This window comes from Melopsittacus undulatus, chromosome 4 (assembly GCF_012275295.1).
Source record: "Melopsittacus undulatus isolate bMelUnd1 chromosome 4, bMelUnd1.mat.Z, whole genome shotgun sequence".
In the NCBI taxonomy this organism is placed as follows: Eukaryota; Metazoa; Chordata; class Aves; order Psittaciformes; family Psittaculidae; genus Melopsittacus; species Melopsittacus undulatus.
In genome coordinates this window covers 84,751,716-84,773,040 of record NC_047530.1, presented here as the reverse complement: position 1 = coordinate 84,773,040, position 21,325 = coordinate 84,751,716, and the positions used below count along the sequence as shown (strand labels likewise).

Genomic DNA, 21,325 nt, shown 5'->3' with positions numbered 1-21,325 from the left:
AACCTACCTACTATTAATAAGGAGCATGCCAGAACACAAGCCTGAAAATCAAGGGCGGAGCATGCTCTCCAAATGCCGTTTCAAACACAGTGAGTTTTTAGCCCTTCCTAAGATAGCTTCTCTTCCCACAAGAGGAGTTGTCAGAAGCAGTTTCTACCAAGGTGTTTGCAATAAGGGCATATACAAACAATAGGCTCTACTGAAGACCAGATCTCAAGATAACTCTTCCTCCATAGTTCATTTCTCAGATCTTCTGAGCATCAAAACTAATTTAATTCAATTTTATTAGCAATTATAGCTTCATGATAAAGAGGTTTTCAGGGATGAAACTCCTAAATGTACATATTACTGATCCTCACGTACCTCCTGCATCCTAAAACTCACCAGCTAAGGGCAGCTACTCGAAAACCTCCTGTAAGTTTTTTTTTCCCCAGATGAAGTCTTTTTGGTTTTTTTTCTCCTGTGCATTAAATACTTGAAACACACTTAACAAATTATCATATCAACCCATACCCATGCATCATAATTATTTCTTAAATCAGGATTTCTTCTACCAAATTTAAGCCAACATAAACATAAAATAGAGAACAAACATGTGCTTATAGTGAACAACTATTCATCAGCTTAAGTAACTCTAATGGATGTCACTTTAAACTAAGCCTGCACCATCTGTTCTACCCCTCAATTAGCAAAGCCAAAAAAAAATTATTCAATACACGGTTTAAAAAAGCCAGCTAATTTATGCATGTAAGTTCTACTTTTCTTCAACTCAGTCAAGCATGATCTTGTAATGCCTGAAATTCAGGAACAGTTCAGAATGCAAGGCTGCTATCTCTAACACTATTAGGAGTTCTGTCAGGGGAAATAAAATTTCCCTGCAATATTTCACTACTTACCCAAGTGCAGGAAAGCACACCAAAAGTTTTATCCAGTTTCTTACTGCAAATTCCACTCAGTTTCACTTCAAATTGGCCTCTCCTATCACTGTGGTATTATAAGAAATCTTAAGTAGTACATCTCTTCAATTTGATGGACCCTGACCTGCTCAAAGGCTGTCACCACCAAATCTGAGTTCACCCTTGGGTGTCACTAGTCAAAAGCAAACCAGCAATACCAAGTTACTTCCAGTGTAAACTTAACTCCAACAGCACAGGCCACACCACAGGGAAAAGAAAGGTGCAAGTATCCCCACTGCTAGATGGGTGCAACAGTACAATACTCACTTGGTGTGGAGAAGCAGGCAAGAGGAGGTCACTACCAAACATCCTCAGTTCACCTCTAAGACCACCAGGCTGGTAGAAAACTACTTTGAGATCCTGGACATACTCCTTTACACCTCAAAAGGAAAAATTAATGGATGGCACATCATAAAAAGATGCACTGGTCACCAATGAGTTAGGAGATCCTGCATACTTAACATAACAAAATAATGCCACAAGCAGCTCAAAGTGAGATTGCTGACTAAGTACTACTGCCTATTTCAGCTCTGCCCCCTTGCTATAGGATTGTCAAACATGAGGACATGCTGAAGACCCTGACATTGCTGTATTGTTTTGCTTCATGTCTCAAGAGAGACAGCTTAGTGCAAGCCAAAGCTTAGCAGAGGAAGAAATGGAGTCAAGCAGAAATACCATCCTGAAACAGCACAGACTAAACAAAGCACATGAAGAAATGGAAGAGGTAGGATTCCTCTTTGGTCTGCAGCATCCTGCAGTATCTTCCCCAGCCCAGCCTTGCTAGTATATCCCACAACACCTAGTGCCCATGCAAACACAGGCTGTATGTGCCAAGTAACTGAGCTCCAGAGAACAGCAAAAGCTCTCAGAAAATTAATTTTTCTCTCTGCAGCATTCTTCTGTCTTCCACCCACCTGTAAGTGCTGCTTGGAAATCACAGGCCAGACCACTGCTTCGGTGCAGCTCAAGCCTGCTCCTGGCAAGCACAGATACACAGATGGCCTTGCAATGGACCTCAGTTCCTTGCTCCATACAGCAACCTTTATGCTTCCTTGACTTGAAAAACATTCTGTGCCTTCTTCACCTATGTCAGCTGCCTGTTACAAAGCAGAGATCAGTGACCAGGTCACAAAACCACTTCTTACAGGAGTTTTGGAGTGCCCAGTGCTATGAGAAGTACATCATGTTTCACTGTTTCACACACTATGCTTTTGCAGACTTGGACAGCAACAAGGAAAGAGAAGCACTTCTTCCCCCTCCATCATTACTTTTTTGATTCTTCAGCTGAAAAAGAAAATAGCCTGCATTCCCAGGGCTGAGGTCAAAGACTTCATAAAATAGTGTCAGGTTAAAATAAGAAATACTGTACAAAAAACCACCAAAGCCTAAAAATGTCAGTGATGGTCATGACTTACATAGCTCACATTTGTATGCCAGTAAGGGAGACAGCTTGAGCCCTCCCTGTAAAGACAGTAATTTCATCATCAGTTGAGGCTCCTTTTAATAGAAACTGAACTAGATTGCCTCAAGAGATCACTGCTCCTGGGTTCACTGATGCTTCCTCAGTGATAACATATAAGCATAAGTGCTTAGTTAGAAGAGCCCTAGACAGGCAGGAGCCATGAATCAACTTTATGCTGTTCCAAGATAATGGGTCTCTTATCTAAATCCAGTCTAATTCCAAGAGCATACACTTTATGACTGTAGAGTTAGGAAATTTCACACTGTGCAGATGATCTCAAGCTTTGTTTTAGGCTGACGCTTTCTCAAATGGAGTGAGGTGAGCAGAGAAACAGACTGCAAATATAATGGCTTTTTCAACTGTGACCAAACAACTGTAGTCTAGCTCTCCAGATGGCTACACTAGGGCAGTGATGCTCGGCATTTCACTCTCAAAGTTGTTAAATTAATGCATGAACTGGATGAGATAACACCAGCTACCCTGTTCTCCCTCACACCAGACAGAGCTGAGCTCCTGAATCCCTATCCCATCAGCAGTTAAGAAGAAAGCCAACAATAATGCAGATGCAGGCACTAAAACAAAAGCAAGAGATTGGTATATGATGATGCACTAAGCCTTGGCTAGATACTGTAAGCAAACCTCACCACATCACTAGCCTCCAGATAATCAGCTTGCCCTACTCAAGTATTTCACATCCTCCATTACAATCATTCACTGAGAAAATACCCTCCAGACATCCAAGTTGTGTCTCCATTATGCTTACTAGAATTTATTAAACACAGCAAATGCTATCTATAGAACATTCACATCAACGAACAGCCAGCTCAGCAGCATGAGTTCTGGAACAGAGTCACTGCAGTACAGAAGTGCCACGAGTTTGTTACTGGAGTGAATACCACAGTGAACACTAAGTGTGTAAAAGACTGGGAAAGGGGGTAGGAAGAGAAACAAGTTATCCAGAAAGAAATCTGCAAACTAACTGTGATACTGAAATTACAAAGTACTGCATAGCTCTGCAACCCACATCATAAAACACATGCAAACAGCACATTTCCTAACAATTTCAAGTTTACTGTGCTTAGGTTATCATTCCACAGATAATCATGGGAGTCTGCAAGAGTGCCAGTCAACAAGAAAAGGAGGAATAAGAACATGGATCCTCTATTGAGACTGTATTGGCTTTGGTGGTTTCCTGGGGGTTTTTGGTGAGTTTTTGTTGTTGTGTTCCCCTTTGCCAAACAGCTTTTACCACAGCTGCTTGCTGACAGAAATGACGAGAAAATGCAGCTGTGCAGAACACACTGACCAATACACTTCCAAACTCACAACCACCTCTCAATCAAAATTCCTGTTAAGAGCTTAAATTAATCTGAGGATGTTGAAGTCCAGTGCACTTTTAAATCCAGCAGGATTTAATGAGTGAAAAATATTGCTGTTTTACTAAGTTCCCTAATAAGGCAGGAAATCATCAATACTGCTAACTATGGGATGATCAAAGCATGCCATCAGCTAGTAAGATACACAAAGAAGCCAGAATACCAACATACAACCACCACATGTAAACCCACTTTTAAAACCCCATTTACTTAATTCTTACTGCCTTGAGTCCTCAATATCATACTGGCTATCAACTACCAAGAAATGAGCCAGGAATGGTTGAGTCAGCATAATTATTAGCTTACAGAACTGTATATTAGGAAGTCTACCACGCAACCTTCACTTAGATCAGGCAGCACTTTACACTATTCTAACTGTAACCACATTCCATTTGACAAGTCTTACCTTATAATTGCTGGAATTGACCCAAGAAGTGGCCAGTCCATCAACCATTTTATCCAGCATAGTCTGATCATGTTCAAGATCAGCTGACTTCTGTTTATCTGAGAAGTAATCTATCAATTCCTGGCCAACCTGAAGTCTCTTTCCAACGTCTTTCTGCAGCACCTGCGCTAAGCAGTACTCCATAGTGGGCTCCATAGTGTCTCACAAATACAGCACCAGCAAGAAAGCTAGAGGGCAGCAGGTTCAAAAAATCCCTCTATGAACGTATGCAGGAGGTCGCCTCTTTGTTCGATGAAGGTTACTGAGGGTCTGGATTTCAAAGATGCAATTCTGAGAATGCCAACAATGCACCATGTGTGTGTGAACAGCAGCTGGCAGGATATTAAAAGTCCAATTTAAATAACTAGCAATAGACGAAACAACGAGCCGTGCTGTACTGTTGAGTCTGCAATAATTCCCAATTCAGCAGTCCATTCTGAAAGAAACGAAGAAGAAGAGTATTATAGGTTAAATTAAGACTGGAGCAAAAAAAGATCGAAAGCATGTCACAAAATAGGTTATTCATATACAGCTGCAAAGCTGTGACAAGCTGTATACAAGCAGCATTGTTCTATTTTAAGGATTCAGACAAGGTAGGTCAGGACAAAAATCTTTGTCTATTCTTTACAACAGCAGTTACCCATCAGTTCCCTAGAAGCTTTACTGACAGACCACAGATCTGGGGCTTAAGTAACAGCTGATTAGTAATCAATATTATTGCAACTACCACCATCACTATCTACCCACAACAGTGGAGGCAAAATCCTGAAGCAGGTCACCAGGAAAATGCATCTACTTTAAGCAGTGAAAGCAGGAAGAGGTCTGGATCCTGTTTTGACTGTTGGCCTTCAGCAATCAGTACCATCAGCTGGCCAGCAAGGTAGAGCACTACCACTAGGCTCTGAGAATGTAAACCGAGCAGTTTTCAAAAACTAACAGCTCAAGCTGTTTCCAGACTGAATTGTTATATCCCAACCACACATGTCCAGGAAACAGCACTGGTATAGTCTACATGCAACTCAAACAACAGTGTCCATGGTGTGCAGAGAACCTAGGCCAAGCCAAACTTTGCCACCACTCAGGAGCACAGCATCATCTCCAAAATAACCTGTTGGCTTCTGTACAAAAACAAAACAAAACAACAAAAAGAAAAAAACAACTACAGGCTGTGTGTCTGAGGCTTTCTTATGTTCAAGTCCAGAAAAAATCTTGTCCAAGGACTTCATTAGGAACCCAGCTGCAGCTTTCTTTTTTCCTATCCCTCCATCTGCAGCCAAACCAACCTCTCCAAGCATCAAGAGAATAGACCCCAGGCCTGCCCTCCACCCTCCCACAGACCAGGGCTCCCAGCATCATGGTACTGCTTCCTGAAGCACTTCCTCATCACAGATTAGCTCTTTAAGAGGTAATAAAAATCCAGTGTCTTTGTTTCCTGTCCAATAATAGCCAAAGCTAGAAGTCTGCCCTACTTTTTCCACCAGCACAAGGAAAGCAGGTCAAGCTCAGAGCAAGGGAAGAGGCTGTGGAGCAGACACCTGGTTCAACAAACAACTGGAAGGAAGCTGGAGGCACAAGTTCACTAATTGGAAGCACTGGGGCAGCAAATCTAAATACCTTCTGTCTGAGCAAATAAGGCCTTCACAAAGGTCTTAAAACAGCTGATCTGATAGCAGATGAAATGCACAGAAGAACCCTAAGCCTGGAAAAGAAAGCACACCTTGCACAGCAGATTATTTCAGATCAACCTCACCTCCATCCTCCTTGGCCAGACTTCAAAACTGCAACATCTTACCACCACCAAGCACAGCATCTAGATGCAGCTGAAAAGCTTGTGGTCTTAAGCTTCCCTTACCCTACAAGTGCTCCCAGACACGTCCCAGCTGCTTGCACTGCTTATTCATCAGGCAGGAATAGTCACCAAAGAGCATCCCTCTGTTGCAGGCAATCAGTTCAAACCCCTGCTGGCTGACAGCAATCAAAACTGGTTCTGTACATCCAGGGACTCACCTCAGTCAACTGCTCAGCAAATCTTACCACCAGCCAGAAGGGACTGTTTGTGCCTGTAGACTAGACTCTCTCCTCTACAGCAAAACCTCACCCCCAGAGCAGCAAGAAAGCATTAGCTGCAAGCACACATACAGTACCTAGGGCTTTTCAGTGCAGTGACAGCTTACTGCTTGTGACAGCTACCCCAACCTGAACTGACTAAAGAACATACCAAACTCTCATAATTTTGATTCAAGTCACTTCAAGGGTGATCTGACTTTAAATTCTAAAACTGTCAACCACACTCCAGGACCACTTTCAAACAGTTGTAAAAGTGCAGCAGTTCTCCTGAGCCTTGCTGTCCATACCTTTAAATATTGGCTCCTGCCCTCTATCATACACTGGGTCTTGCTCCTTGCTGCAGCCACTCCAGTTATATGAGGCAGTATTACACACAGGAGGAGTCTTCCACACATCTAACAGAAAAGTTTTCACACAGTAGGGCTGCATGGCACCGACTCCTTCACTAGCAGGGAGCTACTGGGGAAGGGGCAGGTAAGTGATATTTAGCAGCTCCCATGTCCTAGCTGAAACCTTTCAAGTTAGCTGCATGGTTTGCTTCCGGACTCCAGAAGCTGCACACGTTCAGAAGTGGACTCTTCTGTTGAACTGGTGAAGAAAGTCCCCTAATTGCTTTCAGAACGGAAATGCAGAACTTGCTTAAACTTGAAAATTCAGATTACAGGAGGGTGTGAATGACTGGTTGCTACCACAGAATTGCCTTTTTTCATTAACTTAATGCATAGACAAGTCCCAGCACATCCAAGAAATTATTAACTGGCCACACTGCCATGAGAAAGGAACACTCAAGTTTCAAATCCTTCTATGTGGTTTTCATTTAAGAGTTTAAGCCTCTGCCTACAAGCACATAAAATCTTTTAAGCGAACTAATTTAAACAAATTTCTTCCTAAGTTCCTTATTTTTAAAACATGCAAAGACATAGGATAAAAATTATGGTGCATTGTAGAAGAACAGATTCATGTCATAGTCTGAAGAAGATCCACTACACATTACAGCACCAAGCATGCATAGGGGAGAAGACCCAAAAATATCTTTGCATCCTGGGGAAAACAGTAATAGTAAGCTAAGAGGAAAGGATCAAGCTGGCTTGCATCTACCAGCCAACAGGTGGTTAACTTACACATTTTTAGCTAAAAAAAAAAAAAATAAAAGCTTTTCCACACTTCAGGAAGTCTGACAGCTCCCCCTCTTCCTCACAAGAGGAAGTGGAAAAAACACCACCTGAGAAAACCAAGACCCAAGCTGACAAAAAAAAAAAAACCGAACCTCCCAGGCAATGAAGCATATGGCTGCTACATCCCATCAAGTTTGGGATCAACTGCACAGATGCTCCCCACATCTTTAACAAGCTTTGGAAAACACAAAGCCACAGTCTCAGCACCAGTAGTCCATTTCTGTTCCTGCAGAATTTAAATGCCATAGTTTTGGGGCAACAAATGTTAAAAGATACAAACAATTTAGGACGAAGATTTTGAGTATAACCTCTTCCCACAGAAGCACAGTCATGTAGAAGTCAAAACTAACGACTCGATGGCACAGGTCCTGGTGTTTGGAGCTTCTCCAAGTAAGGATTGCAAGTACAGGCTCCAAAACAGGGTGTTTCTCCAATCCTCCTACTAGGCTTATGGCGTGCACTCAGGGAGACAGGGAGGCTACATCTGACATAACATCAACATGTAGACAAGATAATCCGAGAGAAAAATCTAGTCTCCCCACCACCCCAACTCTGTCACTACAAAAGAAAGTTCCCTTTTCCACTAGTAAACCATTAAAACTATGTGGTTAGACAAAGCCTCTGCCAGTAACACCCGTGTTTTCCATCAAGAGCTGTCCAGCAGAAAGTCACAGAGAGGTTTAAGTTTAATGCCAGCTTGGAGCTCAAAATGATGAACTTAAAGGAGAAAGCGGACGAAGAATGTACAGCCCAAAGTTAGTCAGCCCAGATACTACCACCATAACACTACAAAAAGCTGGGACAATTCACAGCAAAGCAACTGGCTCAGCATGTAGAGTAAGTCAATCTAAATAGTAATAAGGGAATACTTATTACCTGAGATGCTGTGGCAACATTAAACTGAGTACATAAGCCAAGGAATTTTTTTTTTCTGTGCTTCGAACCTCAGTGACCCAAGACTAAGTGAAACTGTATTATCTGCAATTCTCAAGTAAGACTTTACCTCAGGATAACCTTATAGGAAATTTTAAATCTCCCTCCTCTTGCAGTGAGGAAAGAAACCTGAAGCATGGAAAGAATGCACTACTACTCTCCTGGACACTTGTCTATATTTGGAAGGTCTTCCAACATAGCTATTCAACTACCAAAATTACACCCTACTCTCTTCTGCTCTAGTCATAGGGTTGAGTTACCATCTTTGTCACATTTCACTGTCATCTTCATTTATTAACAAACCAGTGCAACCCACAACCTCCCGAGTCAACTGCTCTAACACAGCTAACTCCAGAGACAAGCTTACAGACAGTCAAAATACTAATGCCAATCATGATCACTGTAAGCAAGAGGCAGTGCCACTCAACAACTGGGCCTTTTTAGTCATCTCCCTGAAGGTATTTTTACTTACTTCCAGCCAGTAAGCTTAACCTGTAAACGCTACAACACTACTTTGGTGTCTTTTGGGTTTGGGGTGGGGTTTTTTTCTGTACATGGTTAGCTGTAGCCCAGCAGTTGTAGAACTAACACATTTGTACCAACAAGCCTCGTTTCACAAGTCTCTGAACTAGAACTAGATCAGGATACATTAGACAGATTTTTCATTGAACCCTGACTTTCCACAGCTCCTCTCCTCCTTCAGATCTCCACCCTAGCCCAATGCAGCAATTTTTCAAGAATAAAAACTATCAGGGATCAAACCTGCAGTAGTTCACCACTACTGGAAGGTGGGCAGTGTAAATACTTAACTATTGAGCTTCCCAGCCAAGCCCACTTGGCCGGGAAGCTCACAGCAATTAGAACAGCACCTAGAAACCACATCCTTGTAAGACTGGAGATCGCATCCACAAGGCAGTGTCAAACTACAACTCTGCATGAAGAGTGAAAACTCTAAGCCCTCTGTCCACTCCTTCTCATCTATTTTTGCTTCAACTGGTACAGCTATTCCCTGCTGAGAGGGGGTTTTTGTATCAGGCCTTTACAAAGTATGACACTTACTTAAGAACTCAATCAAGCCTATTCTTCCCTAGATGTGCAAGTAGCAGTGCATAAAGTAGCTGTACTGAGTCTCCAAGCTCAAAGCATTCTTAGTTGTTCAAACCCCCAAGAGAATGAGGTAGCAAGCAAAACACCATGTCCTACTTGAAGAAGAAAGCAACCTTTTTGAGGAGGCAAGGCAGTCTGCAGGAAAAACCCACCCAAAAACTGACAGATGGGCTCTCCCTTTTGTTCACCTGTCTCCATAAACAGGCAATAATGTTTCTTTAGCGCCTGGGAATATTGCACAATCACTGTGATTATTTTAAATCAGTAATTAGTGTTGCCTTGTAGTTCAGCATCCCCCAATCCAAAGATGGTATCTCAAATTTCCAGCCTGACAACTCATGCTTTTCTACTTGGTGGGAGAGCACCATGCTTATCTCAGCATACTAAGCATCTATGACTTCACTTCATGCAGACTCCTTCCACACCCCCTACAGAGCAACTTTAAATGTCTTCAGAGTAGCAACCACACCACTAGTACTCACCACTACAGCCTAGCTGACATCTACAGCCATGCAGATGCAGCTTCCTTGCTGGAAGTGTTACTAAGTCTTAAACAGAGTTTCTTGCTTCTCCCACAGCACCAGCCACACTAAGGAAGAGCTCATAGAAATCCCTACTGCTGCTGGCAGTTCCCCCTCAGGAGAACTACATCTGGCTGAAGGCTTGCTAAGACTCTGCTAAATATTAGCTGTTCTTCAGACCTGCTTGGAGTCTATTAAGGAGTTGATGTTTAAAATACAGACAGTAACCAACCTACACCAGGGCACAACTTCACTGCCATCAGGGAAAGCGAGGCAGACCTCTAGAATGAAGACAGCTGAAAGATTTCCAGGACTTAAGCTAACTAAGACCTTTTAGCCCACACACAATCCTTCTAGGACAGATGCTAGCTGTAAATGTTGCAATACTCTACTCTGGGTAAGATGAGAGATAAGCTTCAAGTAACAGGAATTCTTATACTCCACTAATGTTTTACACTGCTGCCTCGGTAACTGAATCCCTCATACAGAGCTACTGACTTCAGCAAGGCATCCATCTTCAAGAAATCTCCACTGGAACGAAGCTGCAGCAAATTAAGACAACTTGCAGGTCACCTCAATGTGAACTCAATCCCTACCCTAATGGAACCACTTTGCAGAGAGGTAGTAACCCTTCTAGAGCAGGTTAGAAAATGAGATGACGGTCAGCATCCTTTGTTTTCTTAATACAACCCCTCTCTGAAATTAGTTTGGCTTTAACAGTGTCTGAAACCAAGGACAAGTCTAGAATGAGCTTTCACGGTCCCTTTCCTTTTTAACTGTTTGAGCACTGAGACAGCTCAAAATCCTATCACCTTAGGAGCTGCTCTGTGAATCCCCCTTGTAGGCATCTGTTTACAGTTTCAAGGTGTCACACTATGAGCAACTTATTAAAGCCTACTGGACTGGGGTGAGGTAGAAACAGAGCAAACTATCCTCAAGACGATTTATTCCATGAATAGTATCTACATTGTGGGTTTGAGTGTACAAAAATATCCCCACTTTCCCCCATTCTAGAGATCTAACCTTACCTTAGAGCCTGCAGACTTCACCTCTGACACCTGTGGGGCTCTGGCCAACAAACCATTACAGCACTGGCTCACTCCGGCTTCCAGCTCTGAAAGGTGTCAGAGACAAGGGTGCACGAGGTTCTCCAAGAGGCTGTGGTGATCCACCCTAGAAGAATGGAGATGGTGTCCAGCCCCCTTCATACTGCACCTATGAGTGCAGGACAACTTTCTATAGTCACATCCTAACCACTTTCCTGCACAATACAGCAGCAACACTGGATCATCCAGAAAAATGTGGGAAGAAAAGGAAGAGACTTTCACCTATAGCTTCATGTGGGTAATGCTTAGCAAGGTTTGGAAGTAGAACACTACTGAGAATTCGAGCAGGGAGGCCCATCACTTGCCAGGTTGCTAGCAGGATGACTGGCTTCACAGCACACATCTGAATCTTGTCATCACTATTTGTATTGCAATAGATGAAGTCCCTTAGGATAAAATCACTAATTTAGCCATTCCTGAAGATGGTAAGCACCTCTTAACGTTCATCAGTCAAAAAAAAGCGTGAGAACAACAACTGCTAATTTATAACAAAGAATATAGGGTAGAAATTCAGTTCCTGTCCCAAAGCCACTGCAAAGCAAGTCTCCAGTGGCAGTGGAAACTGAAGGCAAGGTAACACCCTGGGGAAAGCAAAAAAACCCGTACCACCACATCCAGTGCAAGATCAGGATAATCTAGTTTTAAAGAGATCAATGAGTTTAATATAAATTCGTTACTCAACCAATCTTCCAGAACCTTGCTATCCCCTACTGATGTATAACTGGCTAATGACACAGAGAAAGTAGGTAAGTTTTTGTGTGCAAGTCCAAGCCAGAACTACCCTGGAAGGAAGTACTTAAGCACTGGTAGTGAAATGACACATTGGAATAAAAAAAATAATCCACAAGATCATACCTCAGGTACCAACCCTCAAGGGATACTAAGTATCCAACTAATTGCCTTTCAGTAAGATCTCTTCCATCTGCATGGCACATTGTCTAAAATAGACATATATGTTTTGAGAAAACAATCTTAACAAAATAAGCATGGTGTAGAAGAAGGGGAAAAAACACTCCATGCAGTCTACACCTCAGGTAAGTTCACTCACAGAATGACCTCAGGCAGGCTAGCAGATATTATAACCACAGGCAAAACCATCTCGAATTCTAAGACGACATACACACACACTTCTGACAAGTCATGTCAAGATGCTGCTGATCTGAAAACCAATCAGATGCCCAAAACCGAACCAGACAGGAACTCTGGTAGGAGCCTGTAACAAACTAGCTATGGGACGCAACAGCAGCAGTTTGCAAGTCAACAGGTTTGGAGAAGGTATTTTCTTGGTCTCTCTTCAGGCTTCCCAGCTAATGTCCATCTCTTCCCTCATGACTCTAAACACAAGCTTGTCTGCATGATGAAACGAGGCTCTTTTACCCCTGTTCTCCAGGACTGTCAGCCCACATGTAAACTGCTAGCCAAGGAATGCAACTGCTTGCTGGTGCCAGCAGAAACCCCCACCTAGGGCTAGATCAGCTCCAGTGGGGGAAGGAGGGCTACCCTCTATGCTCAGGCATAAGCAGATTCCATTCAGCTTGGCATTTCCAAGAGCACATAAGTAGATGGCCAAAAACAAACAAAAAAAAATCCCCAACACAGGCAGCAAGAGATTGCAGAAAGCCACCACTACACTTAAGACTTGTAAAACAGTGGTGGAGAAAGCACTGGACAACAAAGAATAGAAAGGAGGCTTGTTTGACAATACCATGAATTGGGCTGAACTCTAGCAAAAGTTAAGAGACTGCTGGGCTAAGAAATCACCTGTAATGTAACAGGTAGAGCGCCGTATCTGGCATTCTTTCCTCCTGCCCAGCATCTCTCTGACATGCAAGTCAGAATCTGACTTGATTTGATCAGATCTTGGCCTCAGCAGATCACTGCTGGCTCAGCTTGACTTTCTGAGTTATCTGGGAATCTAAAGCATTCACAAGCAAAGTCTAAAGAGAGTGTACCAGCTTAAACCTGGAACATGGAAATGCTGCACCAGGGACTGGCCTGGTTAGACTGTTTAGCCTGTTATTTTTGCTGGCAGGAGAAGCAAATTAGAGATTTTTAAATCTGCACACTTGCTTCCAATAAAATAATGATGATGCTGTTCTAACAATTAATGTTGCTGTTCCTACTTGGCAAACTGCTTCTAGATGCAGAATGGGCATTTCCCTTCTTGCAGAGCAAAACATGCACAGATTTGATTAAGCAACAGAACAGTATACCAGATGAACTCAAACAGCAAGCATGACTTGAGACCAAATCTCCTGGACAACACCTGCAGCCTCTCAGATCACAAAATCCATTGGTTGCCCTCCTATAATGACACCATCCACATGTTGTTTGGATTTTGGTTGTTTAGTTTTTGGGGGTGAGTTAGGTGTTTCTGTGTGCATGCAAAATGCTAGTGCTGCCAAAAAGAGGAGAAAGTGATCTCTCACATTTATGACAGAGCCAGACACCAGTGCAGTGCAGAATGCCAAGGAACTTTGGTATTCTGCCGTGCAAAGCTCTTAACTAGCTCACATCAGGCTTTCAAACAACTTTGAGGACCAATAACAAGTTGGTCCAGTAGACAATACTCGAAGGACTGAGGGAGCTCCAAGAAACACACAATACAAACTTCAACACTGCACAGGTTGATGAAAATTAAGAATCTGAGAAAAGAGCAGCATGAAATGTATACCATTAAACAGCAGGGCAAAACTAAGCCTTCTCTGCACAGGACTGCCACAAACATTAACCCTTTATCAAGGAAGGAAGCAAACCCCTTTCCTCACAGTTAGACTGCTTAAAATTTACTAAAGTCACAGTCTGAAGAAGTTAATGGATAAAATCACTCTATCTTATTCACTCAGCTAAGAAACCTTTCTACACTTGCCAGCATTATTTCCCATGCGCTGACAAGCGCTGCTGGATGGTGCACTGGTGCTGTCATAATCCAAGAGAAAGCTTCAATTACAACTGCTAGCAAAGAAGTCAACACCAGCAAGCTCCTCCAGAGCCATACCAGCAAGATTTCCAGCCCTAATCTAGGCAAGGCCTGAGATAATGAGACTCAGGGTAACACATGAGCCAAATCCAAAGTCATCTGAGGCAAGAAGGGGACCTGTAATGGCAGTCCACAAGCTTCAAAGCCACATTACTCTCACAAAAATCTGCATGTATGTTGGAATAGGGAGGCCAATACTTTATCCATCTGAATAGATCCACTATGTCCAACGTCTTTCACACTTCTCAAAACACAGCATGACCTGCCCCTAACACAGGTTGTTGAGGGCAAGATCCAGCTCCTCATGTTGTAAATAACTACAGAAATGGCCAATTTTGCTGTCAGGTCAACCAACAGCCATGACCAAATTGCCAAATGGGTAGGGAAGAACTGACCAACATACATGAGATACAGATAAAACATCTCAGTTTGAGTATTTTTCAGTTTAAATATCTGTTTTTCCTAACACTTAAGCTGTACCTCAGATTTAAGATTCCTACAGACCTTGAAAGATGACTGGAGAACTAGCTCATTCAATCACTGTCTCTCTCTGCAACTGCCCCTCTAGGGATTGTCACAAGAACTAGAAAAACATCTCCATCTCACAAGCATGCTGCTGTCTCACTTTTAGCACTGTACATTATCAGACAAGCAAAGCAAGGCCAAAGTGCTTAACATCATGGCATTTTTTTTCTTTAAATAAACTTCTGAAGGACTTCACAAGGATGTTGCTGGCATCAGTGTGAAAAAAAATCCACTTACACTGGCAGCATTCTTTTTAATGTAGCAAGCGTGACTGTGAAATAAGAGAGAGGATCACCCATAGTGACACAGTCAGTCATTACCTTGTCCTTCTCACAACTTCCAGGCTTCAGTCATGCTGACAGGGTTCAACAGAGAAAACGAGCAAAAATCGAACTTTGCCAAACCTAGAACTGCAGCATAAAGCCTTGTTCCACACAGAGAGCTATGCTGCCATGACAAGGAAAACCCTGAATACAGTAGCACTGTGGTTACATCCTGCATTTGATGTAGTCCCTTGCTCTAACAAAAGCTCACCACTGTTGAAACTTCTCAGATATATTCAGCTGCAAACCTGTTTTAAATCCAGTTCAGAAGCCCACACTTGCACTTCCAATACCCCTGCAAGATCTTATTTAAGAACTACAGAACTAAACAGTTGATTTGTGTCATCAGGTATTAAGCAACAATACTTTGGTTTGTCTTCAACAGCAGCATCAAGAGGAGCATGTAACAGAGGTGCAACTGCTCAAAAGATGCAGAGAAATGGTTTGCAGTACTCAGCAGCAAAATGGACTCCAACGGATTTGCCTCAGATGCTTGCACAAGCATTGGGATGGAGATCACTTCTCTGCCCTACCTACAGTGGCTCAGCACATGCTCCTTTGCATTGACTTATGAAGTAAATCTGCAAGAGATAGGGAAGTCTACTGGTCAGAACCCACACATCTGGGAAACCTCTGCTCTACTCCATCACAGGATCCCCACACACCTTTGAGCTTGTCACCCTCCCTCAGCTTACCACCCCTTTCTCAACAGGCTTACAGGGGGGTGGAGAAGGAAGCAGCTTTTCTCTTCTTCACAGATATCTGAAGATATGCATTGAAAACACCTTCATCATAGTCCAGTCAAGCCCGTATGAATACACTGACAAGTAACTACATTCTGTTTGCTCAGACTGAGCACCTCTCTGAAGCATTTTAGCTGTACCTGTTCAACGATGAATCCACCTCTCCGCACAGGCACAAACTCCAAGCCCTCATCTCACTTGCATTCAAAATTTTGATAGAAATAAAAGAAGCAAAGCACAACACGTGCACAAAAGAGCCAAATACAAGAGCTGAATCCACCCAAATCACAAGATGGTTTTAAAAATACAGCAGCCTCCAGGCGTTACCACAATCCCCCACTGCCGAGTGAGCGCAAGGCGGCTGCACTCCGCCTCCTTTCCCTAAGCAAGGGTTTGTGCTAGCGGAGACCCTCTCCAAAGGCCTCTGCCCTGTGGGCCGAGCACCGCCGCAGGGATGGCCCCGCAGTGCTGTTACTCCCCCCGCACAGCCGCTGCTCGGCGGCCCCAAGCCCTACCGGCAGAGAGGCCCGCTCCGCTGCTGACCCGGAGGCAACCGGGGCCGGCCGCCCCCAGGGGATGGGAGGCCGAGGGGCGCCACCGCGGCAGCCGTTAGGCCCCAGCAGCCCCGCACCTCCCGGCTCCCGCCGCGGCCGTTAGGCTGCCAGATGTCCCCCTCCCATCCAACAAACCACACCACCGGACGGCCCCGAGCTGCGCTCCCGCCCGGTGCCGCGGGCGGGACGGCGCCAGCGGCGCCCGCCGCACCCCGCCCCCCTCAGGACCGCGCTGCTCGCAGTCCCCCAGCGGCGGCAGTGGCACCACACAAAGCCCCCGGGCAGTGCTTCTCCCCCCACCCAGCGGCACGGCGGGGCGGCCCTTCCCGCCCGGCGCGATGCCGGCGCAGGAGTTACCTGCCGGTGGCGGCGCGGGGAGGCGGCGGGGCGGGGGCCGGACGGCGCTCAGTGCCGGCGGCGGCGCCCGCTGCCCTGCATGGCTGCGCCCGCCCCGCTGCCACGGGAAGAATGGGAGCCAGCGCGCCTGCGCGGCACCGCCCTGCGCCTCTACCAGCCTCCTGGGCCCTCAGCACGCATGCGCCCATCGGCTGCCCCCCTCAGAAAGAACCATAGAGAGTGAGGCGAAGGGTAGAGAGGACGCGCCTCCCGCGGGTCTCTATGGTAGGTGGTAGAAGCCCCCACAGCTCGTCGCCGGTGAGGTCAGCGGGCGCACTGCGCATGCGCTAAGGCGGTATCTGCGCGCCACACCTTCCGCAACCGTTACGGGCGGGCTCGGTTGCCATGGCGACGCCAGTGGCGGCTCGGCGGGAGTCGCTGGGCTGACGGGGCCTGCGGCGGCTCGCTGTGGAAAGGGAGATAGACGGTTCTGCAGTGACAGGGAGCTAGGAGAGGCTGGAACCCCAGTGCTGCCGGATTAGCCTCTGCGGAAGGCTCCAGGGAGCACAGACAGAACTTGTGGCCGGCGTGTGAGAAGCTTGAATGCTGTGAGAGCAATTCCTGAAGCTGGGACAAGGAGACCTTTGGGGCCGAGTGTTGCCGTGTAAAAAGAAGCCTGGAGCTGCATGTCAGTGCGCAGCCCCTGCTGTTTACGATTTCCTATTGAGGGAAACTGTTTCTTGCAGACTTAGTTAAAAAGCAGCATTTAAAAGCATCTTTCCTACATGGAATAGTTGCAGCACTCCTAACTCTATGACTGAGGTGAACATAAGAAACAAACTCCCTGTGCACAGGCTATTTACTAAGGCCTGTTTGACCATCTTCTTCCCTAGGCTTGTGACTACTTCTTGTGTTGGTTGTAGGGAACCTTCATTTCACCTCAGACACCCCCAGCCACATCCCTTCTCTATGCGGCAGGAAGCCATTGACCTTCGTAAGGTGGTGTAACATTGCAGTTTGCAACAAGTATATAACCTAAGCCATCAAAACTGTTCATATGCAAGAACTGAATGTGGAAGAAATGCCTCCTTTTCAGTCATACCTTCTCAACATAATAATGCACTTCTTTGTGGCTCATGGTTTTGGCATAGGAATGGCTTTGGCAAACCTCCTCCAAAGAATAATGAATTTGCTGATCTCTTCCACCATCAGGTTTCAGAGCAATACCTAATCGCTCCTTTGCATGAAGGAATCCACATAGGTTGAACCTAGAAAATGGAACAGGCCGCACAGATGTCAAGAGAAAGCTGGGGATATGAGTGCTTAAACGGATAGCAGACATGTGTAAACTGAAAGCAGGCAATTACAAAACAGCTTTATAAGTTATCATGGCTCTCACCCCAGAGGCCACCTGAGAGCCCTAAGTGGCTAAGTACTGCCCACAGCGGAGACACAACAGCTCAGCTTCACTGGGCCTGGCTTTCCCATCCCCACACTATTATCCCTGTGAGCTAAAAGGAGGGACAGCCCCTGTGCGGAGTGCTCTCCCTCCCAAGCTGTGCAGTTCTGCAACCAGGAGTCCAGTCATTCACCCTTCTCTTGTTTTGCAGTCTCCCAACAGCAGCTGATAACTAGGTAGCATCATCAGTGAATGAATAAAGAACCAGTTATCCCACTTCAGCTGAATCCATCAGGACTACAGGAAAAGATTGCTCAGATAGTCTAGATAGCTCCATGCTACCTAAAATACCATCATATTCCATTTTGAGCAAGAAAATGAGATAAAAATGGAACAAATAGTTCTAAGTTAGTTGAATTAGGAGAAGCAATATTATTTAGCTTTAGTAAGAAGTCAGTAATTGCATTACACATTTGCTGTGAATTCATTCTTTTCAGTGTTGCAAAAAAAGAGGCCCTTGGAAATCTCTCAATACTGCCTTCCAATATAATTGCCTTTTTTTCCACACAGATTCTTACTTCTGGTGATTTGAGGGTCACTGGGAGTCTAAAGCTTCATATAGAAATACTGAGAGATGAAGTGGTCTTGGGTTTTAAGTACTTAAAAGTAGGCAGTGACGGCGCTCTTCTGATCCTTTCCCTTTAGGTTTCTTAATATAAATTGCTACTGCATATAGTATTGCTCTGCATCACCCACTTACTTCATCCTGCTTTCTTTAACAAAACACTGCCTTTTCATGGATATTTTATGTTTGAGAGTCTCACAGCATCTCAGAGGAGGCTCTTGGTACTACTGTGCAGTCCATCAGCTTTCACAGGGACATCAATCTGCATTAATTCTAACACCATCTACGGCAGACCTCTGCATACATTGGCTGTGACAGTTCTCAGTGGAAGCCCACCACTGAAGGCAGATCAAGGTACCCCAAGGGCAACCAGATCAAAGTTGCCATATGGAATGCAGTCTGTATGGGTATTCCAGCTTCTCTTAAGTCATAGTTAAGTAATGACTGTGCTACTTGTAACCAGTCTAAGGGTGCAGAAAGGACTCTCTAAATGAAGAAAAGAGAAGTAACTGCTAGAGGAGTTGCTACCATCACACACAGCTGTTGGACAAGGACTTCACCTCCAGTGGTGTAACAGCAAACATTTGGCAACACCCTTACAAATAACATACCTAAATAAAGGTGCTTCTTACTGTGCTCTCACTTCTGAAAGATCTCCATTTACTTACCTGCCTCACACATGGATCTCCAACACAGACAGGCTAGTGCAGCAGAGATGTAGGAACATCTGCCTCCTGAGAGGATACTGCTCCTGATGAAGCAGCAGGTATCTCTCTAATCAGTCCACCTGCAAAATACACTGTTGTCTGCTTGTTGAAAAGGTCTGGAGGCATGTACCTATACATGTGCAAAACAAAGTACAGTCCATTTGCAAGAGGAACAGGAGATCAGCTTACAGATAACAGTGAGGGCACAGAAAGCTCCAAGAAAGAGAAAGTAAAGCCAGAAAGCTTTTTTTTTTTAAAAAAAATAAAGGGATATATGGATACTCTAGCTTTCATTTAGCAACTGTGGTCTTTCAGAAAAACAGATGAATAAAACAAAACTGCTGGGAAGCAGAAGGATGGACTGGGAGGAAGAGAGGCTCTCTTTCAGCAGAAATACCAACCCTACCTGAGTGACCTGCTCTTCTCCCTTCCTCAAGGCCCTTTTGCACAACGTCTGCTTGGGAATCTGAGGGCAAAATGCTCCAAGGAGAAAGGCATTCATATATGAATGACAGGATGATGATGTAGCGGCCCATAACAGCAGGGGATAGCAGTATCATAGCCTGGCTGTCCCTGAATTGCTCCCCTAGAGTTAGTTGAGCACACCACCATGCAGATTTAGAAAGGTGTGTTTACTTTATGATTACTTGTGTGGCTAAGGGGGAGAACAACTTCGCTCAACTCGATGTCACTCCCTTTGGCATCTCCTGGCACTTAGATCTCCTGCACACATCACCTGAACAGACTTGTACAGTGCTAAGAAGGCTGGACTGCTGCTGGCACAAAGACAAACAGCATGGGCTGTTCACAGCATGGGTGAAGCCCAAGTACCCAGCTTCTGAGAGCCATCGATCCCACTCTAGCACGGACTCACCTCCTCTACCCCTTACTAACCCTACCTTTGAAACAGGGAACAATCTCTTTGTCCATCCTGTGTAAGAGCAAACACTTGAAACAGGGAAAGCATTAGCTACTTCAGCTCAACATTGAACTTGATAATTCTTCATTCTTTCCTTTGCACATGACAGTTGTCACAGCCCCAGATTCAAGCACTCTCGACTCAGACAATATGCTCCTGCACCGCTATCTTTAATTGGCACTTTCCTGCCAAGCCTCAGCATTTTGCAGTGGGCTTTTTCCACATGAGAGCTAGGCAAACAAAGCAGCCTGCTGACCCACTTAGCTCTCACGTGAAGGCACACGAAGCTTCCCCTCAGTCACCAAACAGAAAACAAAATGCAAGAGCAGAAGGTTTTGATTGAAGGGCAGTGAGCAAATGGCTTCAAGGCTCAGTGTGTGCACATGGGCACGTCTGCATGTGTTCACTCCTTGCAGAAATTCAGCCACCCAGGGAGAAACACCACATACAAAGCAGGTAGTCCTCATGCAGTGTGAACTGGGTTTGATTCAAGATTTCCTATTGTCACAAAGGTCCTGTGAGCCATGCAACATCCCCATGGGCCTCCTCTTCTGACCTGGAGTGACTGTCTCCAGGGAGTTCACTCTACACAGCCAAAATATCAAGGAAGGTACCAATTAGTGTTAATTGTGGTGTACTTTGTTTCATGACCAGAATCTGAGCTGAAACCCCCTCAAAACCAAACACAGGCTGCTGGCAACAGTTTTCCACCTTCCTGAGCCAAGCCTAGATCTCTAGTCTTAACAAGGCACAGACACTAGGTCTTGTACTGACATCAGAGACCACATTTTCCCTGGCTGCCCTCAGGCCCCTGTGAAGAGACATTTGCAGGTCAAACTAACGATCTTATTTTTGTCTTGCACTTAATTTTACATTAAGCAACATTTCAGCCCCATTTCCTCTTCCCTCATAATTCCCCATTTACACCCTTTCAAATGGATTTACCTCTTCCTGTGCATGTTCTCTATAGTCATCTGAGGGTGCTATTTTATCATTTTTCCACCACCCAAACACTTAAAATTATGCTCATATCTTTTTTTATATTTGCACATCACACATGCACATA

The 21,325-nt window shown here is 44.7% G+C and overlaps 1 protein-coding gene across 7 annotated transcripts in view; it reads right to left on the bottom strand.

The window, feature by feature from the left end:
- CLASP1 (cytoplasmic linker associated protein 1) overlaps positions 1 to 16,680 on the bottom strand; it is a 180,676-nt gene extending 163,996 nt beyond the window's left edge. For all 7 annotated transcript variants that reach the window (XM_034062675.1, XM_034062670.1, XM_034062671.1 and 4 more), the window contains exons 1-2: positions 16,631 to 16,680; positions 4,201 to 4,675 (exon numbers count right to left, since the gene is read on the bottom strand). In XM_034062675.1, coding sequence (XP_033918566.1) covers positions 4,201 to 4,395 — 195 coding nt within the window. In that variant the 5' untranslated portion in view covers positions 4,396 to 4,675; positions 16,631 to 16,680. The remainder of the gene's footprint in view (positions 1 to 4,200; positions 4,676 to 16,630) is intronic.
- Between the last annotated feature and the right edge of the window lie 4,645 nt (positions 16,681 to 21,325).